Here is a 16,003-nt window from a genome sequence, read left to right as displayed (position 1 = left end):
GAATAGCACCATTCACTGTTCGTACAACCACAGCGCCAACATGTATAGTTGTATAATTTCATGTTCTATTTAAAAAATGATATTCATGTTAGTTTCAACCAAGAACCGATTTGACTGATTCCATTCGGGTTTTTAATACGTTGTTAAAAAACAATAACGGAAGGAAACAATGTAGCAAGAAAAGGAAGCAAGGATTTTTAGTTGTAACTTGTAATTTTCTTTGCGTTTTAAAAAGTGGTTTTCAAAAACCCGGTAAAAAATTTTCTTGCGCAGTTAGCCTTTATAAATTCTATAACATTTAACAAAACATGCGAACTCTGTAGCTGCGAGCTGCGAGTTGTACGCTGAAATTTGGTTTTACGCTGCGGCCGATCAAAAATATGAAAGGTATCGACTAATAAGTTATGATTGATGGCAGCAAAAACTTATTTAGCAGTTATACGCGTTATTAGCCAGTAGCTAAGATTAATTGTTTCACGGGTTTTTGAAAACCACTCTACTAACTTAATTACCAATTAACTAATAATTAAGTTTAGGAGAAATGAAAAAGGAGGGAAAGAATTGTATAGATAGATAGAGGGGAAGTATTTCAAGGAAAAATGAGGAAAGGGAAGGAAGGAGGAATCCTAGCCAATCAGATTGTGAATCGCGTTTGCTGAAAAAGAATCAATCCCAATAGACCTTTGCGCACCTCGAGAAGCAGAAAAAACAAGATATATATGTGTGGATCGGTAATAATCAAGAACATACATATAAGAATAGAATACATATTCAAATCCAACTCAAAGCAAATTGGCGTCCTTCGCGACAATGTTTCGTCCAGGACTCTAGGCGTGCGGTCATGTTAGGGATTGATTCTTTTTCAAGTCAGAAATTCATGCATTGCGCGCTTTCCGAGATGAACTGGAAGGAAAGATGTGTGAAAGGAATCTACGTCAAATATATTTAATAGACAAGACTTTGATGTCTGTAAGCATTTGCTTTATTCAGCTGTATCTACTGTACCCAGCTATTTCCAAGTTACAAAATCATAGATTATAACAGCTTGGTCTTACACTCGCACGGCGAGCAAAACATATTATTAACCTTCGTTCTTTGCAAACATATCAACAGCTATGTCAAATAGAGTTAACAATCAGGGACTTGTTTGATTGGGCCATTCTTTTTTTCGGTCTGTTTTCTTATTTAGTCTCCGAGATTGAAGACAGGAAGAAGTGGGAGCTTCCTATGGAACATGCGCAGAGAGATTTTAAGCTGTGACGTATTTCGGGGTCAAGAAACCGTTAAAATAACTAAAAAAATTTTCCATTCATCTTCCTCGCTTCATATGCACTAAAGAATGCAGGCTCTAAATTGCTATATTACCTAGTAGAAATGACATAAAATCTTGTACGTAAAAACTAATTTCATCAATAGACTGGAACAACCTTGGGGGATCTGAGTCAGCATGGCTAACACAAAGATCAAATTGGCAGGGGTTTCAGCAAAAGGCTCAGCCATACTTGCTCTCATCCCATCATTCCTTAAAAGACGAGTTAGTTACCAGGCTATTTTAAATTTACTTTTGGAATTCTGTACCGAGGTTCAATAAAAAGAATCAAGTTTGTTTGTCATTAAATAAAACAACCAACTTCATAAAAATTGAATTAAAGTAAATATACTACTTTAAGACAGATTTTGAAAATTTATTTAAAATGAAAATTAAAGCAAGATGACTCCGAAGCGTCGGATTTTTGCGTTAATTTTCATTTTAAATATACTACACAGGGAAATTCTCATTAGCTACAGTAGGTAAAACTTGGTTTAGCCTAGTTTTGGCTTCTAAGCCGGACTTCTCTTTATAAATTTCCGCGATGACTCGAGCTGCCATTCACTATGTAGTATAACTGCATTGCCGAATGGCTTCGTTAAACGTGCCTTTTAAAATGTATCATACTTTGAGTTAAAACTTTTAAAAAATGGTTACCCAAAAATTATCTTGGAATTTCATTACAAGTGGCACTGCATGCCCCATGCGGCATCGTCAGCTCACACGATAAGCCAGTACATGAAGTATCATAACCTTATTGTCATTTGGTAATTTTTCAAACCATGTTTCATTCCCTTGAGTATATATTACTCTTTGTGTATCAGTAATGCTCGAGAAGATACCGATATTATTCCAAGACAATTTTTGCCTAGACATAATTTATGGATAAAAAACAATTCAAACTAGACCTTCCCTAATATTGTTATATAACGTTCTCCCCGAGTCGTCAGCTTTCCTGGGATAGAACTGATAAGTTTCGCAAAAACCTCGATATAGGAATTTCTAAGAAAAATCTACAAATGGCGTCTAAAAATAATATTCTACTAATAAGCCTTTTCATAGTTTAAGAATCGATTCCACTGCGCATGCGGATTTTATCCCGAATTTCTCACCTTCTTTTGTCTAAACCTTCTTTTGTCCTTAATTAAACAAAAGAAGGTGAGAAATTCGGGATAAAATCGCATGCGCAGTTGAATCGATTCTTAAACTATGAAAAGGCTTATTATATCCAGCCTATCTACTCGTAACCACAGCAACCACAGTGAAGGGTTTTGAACACTTATTAAAAATACATTTTACTAGCCGTTTGATCAATTAAATTTGATAACTTCGATTTGAATCAAAATGACCAGGCTTCTGCAATTAAAAACGACTGGAAAATGAACCAGGCCTTCAACATTAAAAGCAGACTGGTGACTATTCTTTAATCTAAGGGACCGACCGACTAAGGATGAACGAATCCGAGCGAGAGTATTTTAAAAATAATTATTTATAAAAGCATTCCAGCCAGCTTAAAGAAGTGATCATTTCTCAGGACTTTGCGCGCGTATCCTATTTGAAAAGAAAAAGTGAATGAATGGGAAATGAATGGGAAGCAACCGTAAATGCTGTATGTTCCCTATTCGCACGAAAAATGAGACCTGGTCTAAAAATACCACCACAAAACAAAACAAAAAAAATACGGCCACGTGGATTAGAGTCGATGTTAGACTTCACTTTCTCGCTAATCAGATATGGACACGCGGGCGCGATCCCGAGAAAAGACCTCAGTGGAAACACCATGGAAACTAGCTAGTTCTTTTTTGGTTGTGCTTAAGCATGTTTAGCCTTATTTTATCAATTTTGTCTTCATACAAAAGAAATTTACCGTCTCTTACCAAAAGCTTGGATACAAAATTCAATATTTTAAATGGAAAGAGGGGTTACATTAAACGATTTCATAAGCAGAGCCCAGTTTATCGTTTAATACCCAAGAATTGCGTACAAACGTATATCCAAGCCTTGATAAATTCACAACACCAGTATCACATCGTAATATATTCTACTTTAAAACACTTACACACGCGTAGAGGATAACACACAACATTGCGTCCATCAAAGCCAATTTTGATAATGACCAGTAACACACGTTTGCGAGTAAGGCGCAACAGTAATAAGGCTATCAATTGGATAGCTTAGTCCAGTTCTTGTCGCTGTAGAGATTGGAGCAAGAAGTGATTCTTCGAGGCGTTTCGAGTGCGAATAGTTACTCGCCAAACTTGAAAGATAGTTCCTTGAATTCACGAGCGCGAGGTTAGGCGTAAGTCCATTGCTCGCAGACAACAGAGGATGAAATGATGGCATGAAAAAGGTAGGTTGAGTGGGAAATGGCATTCCGAACTTATAGGGACTATACTGAGCCATAGGGTGAGCGCGAGCATCTGAATGTAAATCAAAGGGCATCCTATGTTCGGCACCATAATATGCCTTATCTGGCATCCCACCACAAAAATGTGCCGTTTTGTATTGAGGATGAGTGGATCCATATTGGTGAGGGTTCGGTAGTGTCTCAGGGTAGCCTGACCGCTCGTGTTCAGATGGTATAGAGATTTGGCAATGATTCTTGGTCTCTGCGCATTCACCATTTGTTTTCGCTACAGCAGGCGGAGACTTGGGTTTCGTAGGGACGGGTAATCGTTCCTTCTCTTCGCGCTTGGAGTCCACATCAGAGGCCTTGGTCGTGTTTCCCAGAATATTACTGATGCAAAATGTAGAAGATGCATTTGACGGACGAGAAGCCTTATTATGATTCTTGGTTTCTTCAGTGTCCTTTCCTAAAAGTCTAGAAACGCTGTAATTCGAAACGGTAGAGGCAGAACGGATCTCTCCCTGCGCAATGGAAGTTTTATTCTCTCGCATCTTGTCCTTGGAATATTGAAACGATTCGGCTTGGCGAACATGCCGTTCACGTTCGTCTTGGTCAATGACATTTGCTCTACTGGTTGTCGCTCCTGTGGAAACACGATCTTCAAGATGGCTTCTTGGTGCGACAATACCATTGGGCAGACATTGCTCACGAGGCCAGCCATGGAGGTGTCTGACAATGTCGCTTTCCCGAAGCTCGCGCAGCTTCTGAAGCTGATCCCGCGCCATTCCAGCGTGCATTTTCTGTGCCAAATCATTACAGCTATTGTTTTGTGACGATGGCAGCCGACTTTCTTTAAACGTCTCGGTTACAACTGAAGGGTCTTCGTTCACTAGACGGTTGTACATGTTGTTGTTTATATCCATTTTTACAAGCTCCCCAACGTTATTTTTCTTCTGAACGTCTTCACGTTGTTGTTTATTGTCACCAGCCATTTGCCAGGTCATCGCCTGCTGCAGCACCGACTGAGGTTCCTTGTCTTCCCGAGACAAGGCCGTTTCAGCCAGCATATCCAAATAATTCTCGTGCAGGGCGCTTTCTCTTGCGGTGTTTCCACCTCCCTTTTCCGCTGCTGCCTCTTCCTGAAGCATCTTTTTCCTTGCAACCTTTTGCTCCCATTCATCTAAGCCATGGTACCTCGTGTTCAGTTGCTTGTGTTGGTAGAACACCAAGCTAATTCTGGTAGGAGAGTGACGCTGTGGGTTTTTCAAGGGTGTTGTAGCATGAATTTCCTTCTTCGCTACTTCAATAAGTAGAGAGCCCGGAGTTAAGGCAAGCGCCACACCACCCATCGCCTCGTCGAATTTATAAACCTTTTTCGTCGGTGACACCTCCGCGCTCTGTTTCCCAGGTTGCGCGCGCTTGACAGGAGGGCCACGCCCTTGTTCATGTTGCACACCAGGGCTATTAGACCGCATTACAGGAACATCCTTCTCATCAACATACTTGATATCTGTAAGAGATTTTCCCCATTCTATAGGTGCCCCACTGTAGTGGTGAATAACTGCTTTAGGTTTAGTCGCTTCGCCACCATGGATGCCATTCCGAAGATGTTCTTCACTGAATGTCTTCGCGGGAGGTGGCTGCATACTCCAGGGATTACCAGGTGGAAATATCCCCTTGTGATCCTCTGGGTACTCCAGTGGGTAGTGCTGGTGTTGAGAATAGTGGTTCATATGCGCGCCGTGTGTCCGGTAGAGGTAAGGAATATGGTTCTCATCCACCCAGCGAACATCAGGAGAACGTAACCGGTCCACGAACAGGTTACTCCCGAGGAACGGATAATACGGCAGATGAGACTTGGTACTAAAATGATTATTATAATAACCATTCATAATATGATTAGCCGCAGGGTGATGATGAACAACCGACGTAGGATAGCCGTAAGGTGGATCACCTAACCCGTTACTATGAAAACGGTCACCATAGACACCACCGTTTATATAAGGATTTTTTTGATTTTCCGTGAGAGGCGAATGTTCTTTTTTGGCTACAGCTTCCTTTCGATCTTCGGCATTTGTTTTTATAGCGTTCTGTGATTTCTCTTTGTCCTCTTTTGGTAGTGCTTTGAATACAGAAGAGACATCAAGGGACGGTGAGCGCATGTGGGCTGGCATGACGTAGTTGGGACTGGCGACCTTACCATCCTGGTCTAGCAGTTGGTACATGGGTAACACGTGTAGCTGTTCGTCTTCAGCGTCGGCTCCTGCTTCAGGCTTGAGTAACGTACAAACCTGGAAATGATGATCACCGGTATTTAAAAAACATTACCTTTCAGTAGAAGCAATGCTTCTGATTTGAAGGGGGAATCAAGTCAGCCAAGGTAAGTTGTTTTCGTTCTATTTCATGGTATATGCTCAATACAAAACAAAAGCACTACAACCTCTATTAAGCGACCACCTATCCATAAAACGGCCAACCTCTATTAATCGTCCAGTTGTTCCCAGTTAGCCAAGTCCCAGAGGGTTTTAATTCTAATTCAAGCGACCAACCTTTAATTATGAACTACATCTATATAGCGGCCAGTTTTTGAGGTGGTCAGTTGTAAACAACAATTGAATGGTGTTAATAACCGACCAAAAGTGCATAGATTCTTGTACAAGTGGTCGTATATGACCCTATAAAAAATTCCTCTATTTCGTGCTATTTTGGGGTTGGCGCATAACAAATATTTAACTGATATAGCTAATTTATTCTTACCACAGTGGCACCGCCATCCATGTTTTGTTTGTCCTTGTGGCTGTGAGCGCAGAAGTCCATGCAGCACGTTATTCCAGAAAATGGGCGATCACCTTCATCGTTACCGATGCGACACTCGAAACCATCCTTATTCTTTATCTGAAAGTAAATACAGATAACCATTAACCTTATCGAACCTTCAAGCAATATCTTGGCTAATCTGATTAGTCAGAACACGGCTAACTCACAGGTCCAACATTGAAACAACCTCTGGGCTGATCTAAGTCAGGTAGTTTGTAAAAAAAAGACATTTTCTTAAATTATTCAACACGATGAATTTTTTTTTTTGTAGGAAAATATTTAAGGCAGTTGTTTTGTCATTAACAGTGAAGCAAAAGGAAGGAAGGAAGAAAGAAGGAAGGAAGGAAGGAAGGAAGGAAGGAAGGAAGGAAGGAAGGAACATCAAATTAAGACAAACAAATCAACGAAACAATAATTTCCTCTGCGCCATGTGTGTTTTTTTTTTTGTTTTTTTTTTTTTTTTTTTTTTCCCTTCTTTTTTGACGTTTTACTTTATAAAAAATTTTATGCACTCAAACAAGAATATTTTTCTCACGGGAATGACACGTGGTCTGAAATGGGACAACATTACGTCACAGCCGAGGAGGCCTATTGTGTCTGATGACAAAAGCGAAGCAATGCTTCAAAAAGTGTGACGTGTGCACATTTCTAATACTAACCTGATTAGCAAATGCTTCTGGTGCTGCTTGCTTGTAGATTGGTGTTAAGAATGTCGCGATATCTTGCATGGTATTTTCCAGCTGTTCTTCCTATACAAACACCTTACACAATTAGACGTTTTTTCTAACGTTGTCCGTGCGTATACCAAGTCGGGCAGTATTTTTGATATACCAGGGCCGTAGCCAACATTTCGACAGTGGCCCGGTTTTTAAAGGAAACCGAAAACACTTTCTCTAATACTTGCTTCCTTTATGAGAGGAAAAATGGTTGTGACGATAAAATGTGGTCCAATTAAAACTGGGCCAACCTGACTGACGGCTACGGCCCTGTATAGGCGTAGCTTGATAAAAATAACATAATAATAAATAATATTCATTATATTTCAATAGTATTTCTTTTACGAAATTATATAACATACAAATACACTCTATTGCCTTCAAACAATTGTTTCAAGTCGAGGAATAGAAATAAAAATAAAAACAAATTATTCATTTATGCCATTTTCTAAACAGGTCTTTAAAACAAACAAGTTGCATTCTGGTGTAGCTTTGGTAAGGACATTACTATATAAGGTACGCTCAACACTGAAAGATGCTTGTACCGAAGATGTACCGAAGCTGTACCAGAAAGCTCCGAGTTCTCAAATTATTCCTGTGGACCTAGACAAGAAAATCTCGTAAAATTCTAAAGTCAATATTCCTCACCTTTGTAGGGTCGAGTAGCTTGAACTTCCTTGGGCTCTTCGTCCTTGCAAACTTACAACCATTGAAGTACATGTTCCACGAGCAACCGAACGAGAAAGACGCACCACAGGTTTCTTCATTCATTCCTTGACAGGCACAGGATTTGCTGCAAGTGAATTGAGAAGGGAGCTTTAAATTTCAGTAGCACAAAGATGGCTGCCGAGTTCATTTAACATGATAGCAAATATATTGGAGTATAAATTTGGGAAAGGAATCTCTGGATAAATAATTGTTTTATCACATTTTAAAATCGTTTTCCATAATTTTCCCATGGGGAAAGAAGGAAAGTACATAACAGGGTTTGAAGAAATAAAAGAAGAGAAGAATTTCCCGCCTGGAAATTGTGATTTTGTGCTGAGAAAAATTAACTTGAAGAAACATGAGTTAGATCTTTAAGCCAACAAATCATCACCTATCATTGTAGTTACATCGCCTAGCCGTGGGCAAGCCATTCTCTGGTATAACATTGGTCAGTTCTCGATAAAGCGAGTCAGCCTCAGCTCTAGGAATTCCTTCCCAGATGACAATGCTGCACACAAGATATGCCAAATCACACTGGTGACTCGTTCTCTTACGGGCCACCACTAGGACTTTTTCTTGGGGACCAGATCTTTTTATCACCTTGAAAAAGGAAAGTAAATGAGAAAAACACACATCAAATATGAACGATATGGTCCTGTAGGGGGTCCTAGTGACGAACTCTGTAGAAACCCCATATCTCTTATTTACCACTACCAGTGACCTAAATCCCATCCTATATAGCGATGAACCTTGGAGGAAATCCCATGTTGGTGATTCTATTTCCTATTCCCAGTGACCTTGGTTACATCCCATTTTCTTTGCACATTATTGGTAGCTAGTACTATTTAGTACTATCTTCTGGCCTCTCTTACCCATCGTGCTATTGGACACCCTTGGGAATTCTTGCCTTCTCGATTCGTATACGTTATCTGCAAAAAAAATTACAAATTCATCAACAATATGTATTAGATATTAGCAAGTGCGGGATGCTAGAGACATTTAGAGACTTCCCACGAGCACCCTAAAAAACGATTAAAAAAACAATGTCGACCCCCCTTAAAAAAACCCAATGTCTACCCCCCTCAAAATAACCCAGTGTCGACCCTAATTTTCGGCAGGTTCTTTAAAAGGATCTTCATAGCGTAGCTTGGTAACTGATGCCAAAACAAAGTAAGAACATGAGAGAAATATATAAGTGATCATTCTTACCTGTTCGATCCGCAGAGCTTCTCCCTCAATGCCAAACCTTGAAAAAGGAGATGAAATAAAAATGAATGAATGAATAATTGAAGGAAGGAAGGAAGGAAGGAATGTCAAATGTCGAAATAGTTTAAAGAGGATTCAGAATTAAAGTTACTGATACTGCAAATAATAGGAATTACAAAATTATAAAAAGAGTTCAGACGTCTGGTGATAATTATTTTTATCCGCAACTAGGCCTGATAGACCAATGAGAACAATATCTTGCCAAAGTTACTCAATCATTAGCCACTCCAAAGTTAAGGGATAAAGTGGGTCAAATTGGCAGTGAAGTTCGATTGTTTTGTTTCCAAGATTGTGTCTTTTTTGCCCCCTGAAACATTCCCACAATGCACTGCAATGCCAACTCAACCCAGTTCTTTTCCTCGATCTCAGATTGGCCAATAAGCTATCGATCTAACAGTTCTCTTGTTGGTTGCCTTAGAAACATTAGGAACTCAATGTTGAGGAAAGGCTAGATGAAGCAATAATGAGGCAACTGGGAAGGACTGTTCAGTTGGATTACCTTTTTTCCATCAAGGTTCGAATGCCTTCAATGGTTGGTGCGTTGCCCAGCTGGGTGTACTCAGGGCCATCCTCTTTAGGAGAAACTGAAAGCATAAGTTGAATAAACGAATTTAGAATGAAATTAAAAGTAAATGCAATATCATAATCGTCTGCAACACACACACACACACACACACACACACACACACACACACACACACACACACACACACACACACACACACACACACACACAAAACACCAAAAATACAAAGGAACTTGGACATTAAAGAGAATGTTGTCTTGCAAAATACTGAAAATAGCGCATAACCATGTTATATTTAAAAAAAAAAGAGATTTATTGGTTACGACAGGTTCAAAATGTTGGATTAGCCTGATCTTAGCTTCTAAAAGACCGGCTCGTGATAATTTATCACCAAAAGTGACTGACAGACTGACTGCTTAACAGACCGACTGACAGACTGGCTGACCGACTGACTGACTGACTGACTGACTGACTGACTGACTGACTGACTGACTGACTGACTGACTGACTGACTGATTGATGGACTGACTGACTGACTGACTGACTGCTTGATTGATTGATAATTGATTGAAATCAAATAAAGAAGACAAAAAGCCTGGTGAATGGCATGGAAATACAATATACCCTCCTCTTTAGGGAAAGTCATCGTATCAAATTGATAAAAAGGCCAGGTAAATGCCATTGAAATACAAGATTGCCTTCCCTTTACATAAAGTCATTGTATCAAATCAACATGAGGTTGAATGGGTGAAGCCAAAACTGACATGTCTGTTGAGTGTTGTGGCTAAAAGAAAAGACATTTTCTAGAAACAAGGGTCAGAGTTTGAGAACAAGTTCCTAGCTAGCTAGCTGCGACACACATGGACCTGTACATAATGACATCTACAAGAACAGATTAAAGGCACTACCTCTATTGCCCCTCTATTGCAACAAAATATTTTTAACTGTACAAAGATTAAATGCAAATTAAGATATATTTAAGATTTAATTTTAATTAAAATATCTCAGTAAAAAAGAGTCTTTTGGCTAGAAAGTTAAAAAAAAAAAAAACTTTTCTTTCATTTAAGATCAGGATTCAGGCGAAAAAAAACACCAAAGTATACAAGGTACTCAGTTCTAGAGTATATTTAGGAATTTTCCAGACTCGACTTCTCATTACGAATAATGTGTACTTGTTTATGTAAAACCTGAGCTAATAAAAACAGACCCATATCTGTAGGAGCCAAGTGTTTCAACATGGAAAAACAACCTTGGAGTTAAAAAAATAAAATAACTTAAGTGGTGAAAATTTGATGAAGAATAGTATGGCTAGCTGAAGGAATGCTAATGGCCATGACACTATTTCTCCCGTCGGCAAACTAAAGCTTTTAACTCCACTGAATACAAAGCAAGATTTACCAAAGACAACAAAACAATAAATAAATAAAGGTAAGATATACTGACAAAAAAAGTAAAGGTAAAGTGATGTCTATTGAATTGTTCAGTTCCCAAAGAGATTAAGCTCACACACCTTCGATATTCCAATATAATGTTCAACAAATCTATAACCTTGGCTTTTATGTTATATGAAGTTCTCTATTGTTGCCGTTTCAATTAGCACTTCTTCTAGATATCTATCATTGATAAAGTTCGTGTTGTTACAAGAACACTACGAAAGGACGCATTTATCAATAAACTAGACTTGCTTCTACAGAGACTGTCAATCAAAGCCTGAAGCACTGCGTTAATGTTGCACACATTTTGAGCCTTTAATAAGTAATAACAACACTAAGCTTATGGCTTCGTGAACTTAGTAAAAACGCCACTGTTCATCAACATCTATTCTCGTACAATTAATTTTAGAAATCAGAATGTTTTTCAAAAATAAAGAAAATCGATACTTGAAGGCTTCCTTGAATAATTATTTCATTAGACGTTAGTAAAATTGATATGCAAATATAGCCAGACCACCTATACTCGGACGAGAATATAATAAGTTAAAAGCTTCTCTTCTATAAAGTTCAGTCAATAGGCCGGTAGAGCTTATTTTGATATAAGTCGTATTTCGTGTATTGCGTGGGCTAGATATGAAGTTTAGACGTTAAAAAGTCGCCGGGTAAGCTCTCTTGAGCGTCTTAAAAGTTAATTGTGCACATCTGGGGAACGAGACTGCGATCACGCATGGGGTTTTGAAGTTCAACTCCGTTCTAGAAACAGCGCTTGGATTTGCATTTTGTTCGTAGATTTAATCTAGGGTTTTCACGCTACAGCGCATTCTCTATTGATATGGTCTGACAATTAGAGCGCTTGTCTGCCTTCTCGTTAGAACCTTTTTCAATCCTAAGGAAACCCTTCATCAATCATGAAGAACGCAAACAATACGAGCTACGATCAATAAAGCAAGACTTTGCACTCTGTACATATTGACAAACAAGCAACTTCGAAGCACTACACGCACAAATTAAGTCTTCCATTACAAATGTCGACTAGAAAAAAGCTTCAAATCCCAAAACTATTTACGAATTGATAACGCGCGATTAGTCGAACTACGCTGTTGCGTAGTAACGGGAAAAGAAGACGGTAGTGTCAATTGGTATTAAAAACGTTCACCTCTGGGGACTTACATCAATCAATTTCCGGAGAGCACAGGAAAGATGGACTCACCATGTCTCGTAAACAAAAATGTTTTTTTTCCTCCATTAAGAATTATTTTTATCGGCAATTATGTTGGGAACAGGCTCGTGATCAACGCTAAGGCTCATCTAGATTTACCTAGGATTACGAGGTTTTACGTAGTGTTAACCTGAACAAGTAATGAAGGAATTAATTTGGTTAAATAAGGTTTCAGACGAGCAGCAGTTGGCGTCCAAGATGTCGTGAGAAGCGAACGTGTACGCACGTATCAATACCGCATTCGGTTTCTTGGTATCTGTTTTGACTGAACTAGCAGACCCTCTCTAAACAAACGGCTGAATAATCCAACACTCAAGAACGACTTGTGATAGCGATAAAGCGAGCCGATGATGCCACTGCCTTCTTAATGAAATTACGCCAAAAGGCTATTAGGAAGGCTTTTTAAAAGAATAAATACTCTAGTCAACAATCCTCAAACCCGCTAGCCAACCGCGATACATTTTAATAAATTTCCATCTCGCATCCCGGCTTAATCTCCAATTAGTTGTATTTAGACCTCAAAACAAAAGATTGTCGGCATTTTTAATTCCTCCCTCACGCTATCAAAACCCAGCCAACGACGAGGCGCTCTGCTACTCCGAAATGCGCAAAAAGATTAGCGGACGTATTTGGTGACAGCGATCTATCCAGAGCTGTCTCTTATCCTTGCACGCGCGGCGCAACGCTGTTCGAAGCTGCTTGTTCTTAAAAATAAAATAAACAGTATAGGAACTATACCTTGACAACGACACGGTTGGGGTGCCGGGCTCTCATCGCAGCGTGGAGCTGTGTTATTCGGCGGTGTCAAAGCGTTCTGTTCTATAGCGGTTTGTGAGCATGAAGTCTCTTGGACGACCACCTCAGGGCACACATTCGTAGCGCTGAGACTAGCCATGACTTCCTCTCGGATATTTGAATTTTCACTTTGATGATTGCTTGGACTAGAAAGTTTCGCTTTCTCGTCTATATCGATCTGTTTACTCGGCGCTTGTGGTTTCGACTCTTCGTTCGAATCACTGACTATTTCAGCATCATCGCTGTCTGAGGCCTACATGTAAACCACAGAAAATCGGCTTTTAGCTCCCATAATAAAAAAAGTCTAGAAATTCTAATCGGAATCTAGCGCTCATTAAAATAAACATACAAGCTACAACAGTAAAAAATATTTTTTTATGGCAACTCACCACTTTAGCTGGGCTTAAACGAGTAGACTGCACCTCTACGGGCGAACTGGGTTCAGACGATTCCTGCTTAGCGTTTGATGTGTTTTCTCGTGGTTGGGGCAAAACAGTGGAAGTTTTCTGCATGGATAGAATAAATCGAATCGTGTTAGGAAATAATTCTGTACCGTGAAGAAATCACAGGATTGATTGCTGCAATCTATGTACTAGTTCTTCGTAGCTATAACGTTAAGAATCAACACAAGTACTCAACTATTTCACACCTTTTTGAGTTGAACACATTTTCTGTACTTGCAAATCTGATGACCAGTCTTACGATTCACACAGTTGCTGCAGTCTCCGCAGTTAACTTTCCTTGTACACGGCTCGCACGTTCCACATCGTCGTCTTTTCTTTCGAGGCACAGATTCATCGTACTCAGACGCAGATCCACTACGTTTTTCTCTCGATTCTTGCCTCTTGGAGCTCGTATGATTTAAATCCTCGTCCATGTTGATGCTCAAACGAATTAAATATTCCGAACAACGAGTGCCTCCGATCGCAACTGAAAATTTTTTCACGACCGCCGGCGAGCCGTGACACGATAAACCATGAATTCCCCGTCTTTATCCTTGAAAATTCAAAACCAAACACAGAAATTTTACTGTTGATTGGTATACTTGAGCAGTTTATAGTAATCCTTGTAGCTCGCTTGTTATTTAGTGATAGAGTACGTCGTACAATGAAAAACGTAACTGTCTTCGCCGGGAGAACGCGAGCAGTGAAACCCAGACGAGTCGGTATTGATGATCTTCAACGCAAATTCACACACAGAGAACGTTAGCCAACCAGCGATCTTGGGAGGTGGGTTTAGCTCTCAACGAGCTCGCAAATACACGCCCACGTGGGGGGGACGACTGGATGCCGCGAACGAAACGTCAAGCGTGACTTGGTTCGCGCGTGAGTTGATATATTATTGTTATATTCGAGGGCAATACATTATATACCGGCTGACTAGCCGCAGACTAAACTAAGAAGTGCACCTATCAAAACGGGAGAAAAATGGGAGATTAGTTTGCGGTTAAATTGATGCTTTTCCAGCCAGGCTTACCGACAAACCTATAAAAGGTAATCATAGACATGAAGTCCACCCGTGAGTGATTCTTTCGCTTTCTTTCACTTATTCAAATGGTTGGCGTTCGCTCGGAAATCATTGCTGAAATGGCTTCGTTTCGGTTTGCCTATTGTTTATTTTGACGCTGAATAATTATATTACTTGACGATAGTTGATATTTATTTCGTGATGTTGTTGAGACCGTTTGGACTTCTGACACGGCCTTGGCTGAAATTCCACCAAAGATTAAACCTGTAAAAGATATGTGGGGTTTTTTAAGGAGACACTCGGACGACCAACAAGGTCTGTAGGTGAACGACAGAGATAAGAAGTACGCCTTGATCGCAGAACGCGGTCAATCAATATTAATCTTTTCAAAAGCCTCTTTTTGCCGACTCATTAGCAAACCAAACTTAGAATAAACTCAGACGTGAACGTAAATTTGAATAGTTAAAAAATAAGTCGAAATATCCGTGAAAGTGGCCGCTAATGCTAAGTGATTGGCTTGCGTTTGGTCGACAAAATGTTTAGTTTTTCGTTCTAAATGACACGTTAAGGCTCGCTTGGCCGAACGTCTAAACAAAAGAGACTATAAGCATATTCATCGCCTTCCTTTCCTTCCTTGCTCTGAATCATAGCAAATTAATTGCTTTAGATATTAAGAAAATACCACATAAATCAACTCAATAATCTATAATCAAAAGAAAAGGAAGAAAAGAGTACGCGAGCGAGCGACGGTAAGAAGAGACATTGGAGACCACCTATGGTAAAAAGACGATATGCTATCTCGAGGCACGACGTCCAGCCGTGCTTTTTACGCACTTAACACGACCTTAGTGCTGTGTTTGACAGTTTTACCGATCCGTGACATTATTTACAGTGCGTCTTAGCTCGTCTTTTGTTATCGCTTGTCAATTGTGTCGTCCGCCAGATTAGCGTGTTGCTATGACGACAGCCTGCGCAGAGATAATAGCACTGGTGAGTGGTTTTCAAACAAGATACTTCCGGTAAAACGAAGAGAGAGGGCGCTGCGGGTTAAATACAATATTACGCGAGGTACTGCGTAGCTTCAGCCAATTGAAAAGCACTCGACATCAACTCCTCACTCACTTTGATTAATCCATTCTTTCGACGTAATTACGTTAGTCAATTCACCAGCTTCACAACTCATTAATTTGTCCTATTTCTTAGCGTGCAATAGACGGAAGGCCCTCGAAATCTAAGAGGATCTACGCAAGCTTTAAAATATTTCATAAAGGCTGTCGTGTGTCTGTTTGTTATGGCGATGATTGACTCCGCTTCAGGGGACTCGCGTTTGTCTATCATTACGGATACCGAAGAGATTGTAGTTTGAAGACTTGAAGCATTGAAAAATTTAACGCCTAAAG

At 39.8% G+C, this 16,003-nt stretch overlaps 1 protein-coding gene across 1 annotated transcript; it reads right to left on the bottom strand.

The window, feature by feature from the left end:
- Positions 1–959: 959 nt before the first annotated feature.
- Positions 960–14,432, bottom strand: LOC116299108 (uncharacterized). Its single transcript, XM_031707741.2, has 11 exons — positions 13,786–14,432; positions 13,526–13,642; positions 13,080–13,389; positions 9,663–9,747; positions 9,107–9,143; positions 8,770–8,826; positions 8,289–8,497; positions 7,838–7,982; positions 7,133–7,222; positions 6,414–6,551; positions 960–5,947 (listed from the first exon to the last, which is right to left on the bottom strand). The coding sequence occupies exons 1-11, from the start codon at positions 14,011–14,013 to the stop codon at positions 3,404–3,406; spliced, it is 3,960 nt and encodes a 1,319-aa protein (XP_031563601.2). The 5' UTR covers positions 14,014–14,432; the 3' UTR covers positions 960–3,403.
- Between the last annotated feature and the right edge of the window lie 1,571 nt (positions 14,433–16,003).

The sequence above is a fragment of the Actinia tenebrosa genome, unplaced genomic scaffold (genome assembly GCF_029948245.1).
Source record: "Actinia tenebrosa isolate PJP-AT-01 unplaced genomic scaffold, QUT_ActTen_1.0 PGA_scaffold10__47_contigs__length_13832649, whole genome shotgun sequence".
NCBI lineage: Eukaryota > Metazoa > Cnidaria > Anthozoa > Actiniaria > Actiniidae > Actinia > Actinia tenebrosa.
The sequence above is the reverse complement of the archived record's forward strand: the minus strand, read 5'-3'. Positions and strand labels throughout refer to the sequence as shown.

Excerpts from the sequence above, each read along its gene's own strand:
- LOC116299108 (XM_031707741.2), bottom strand. The coding sequence starts at position 14,013 with ATGGACGAGGATTTAAATCATACGAGCTCCAAGAGGCAAGAATCGAGA. Across the intron at positions 7,983-8,288 it reads CGATGTAACTACAATGATAG|CAAATCCTGTGCCTGTCAAG; the intron begins GTGATGATTTGT and ends ATTCACTTGCAG. Across the intron at positions 5,948-6,413 it reads TGGATGGCGGTGCCACTGTG|GTTTGTACGTTACTCAAGCC; the intron begins GTAAGAATAAAT and ends CATCATTTCCAG.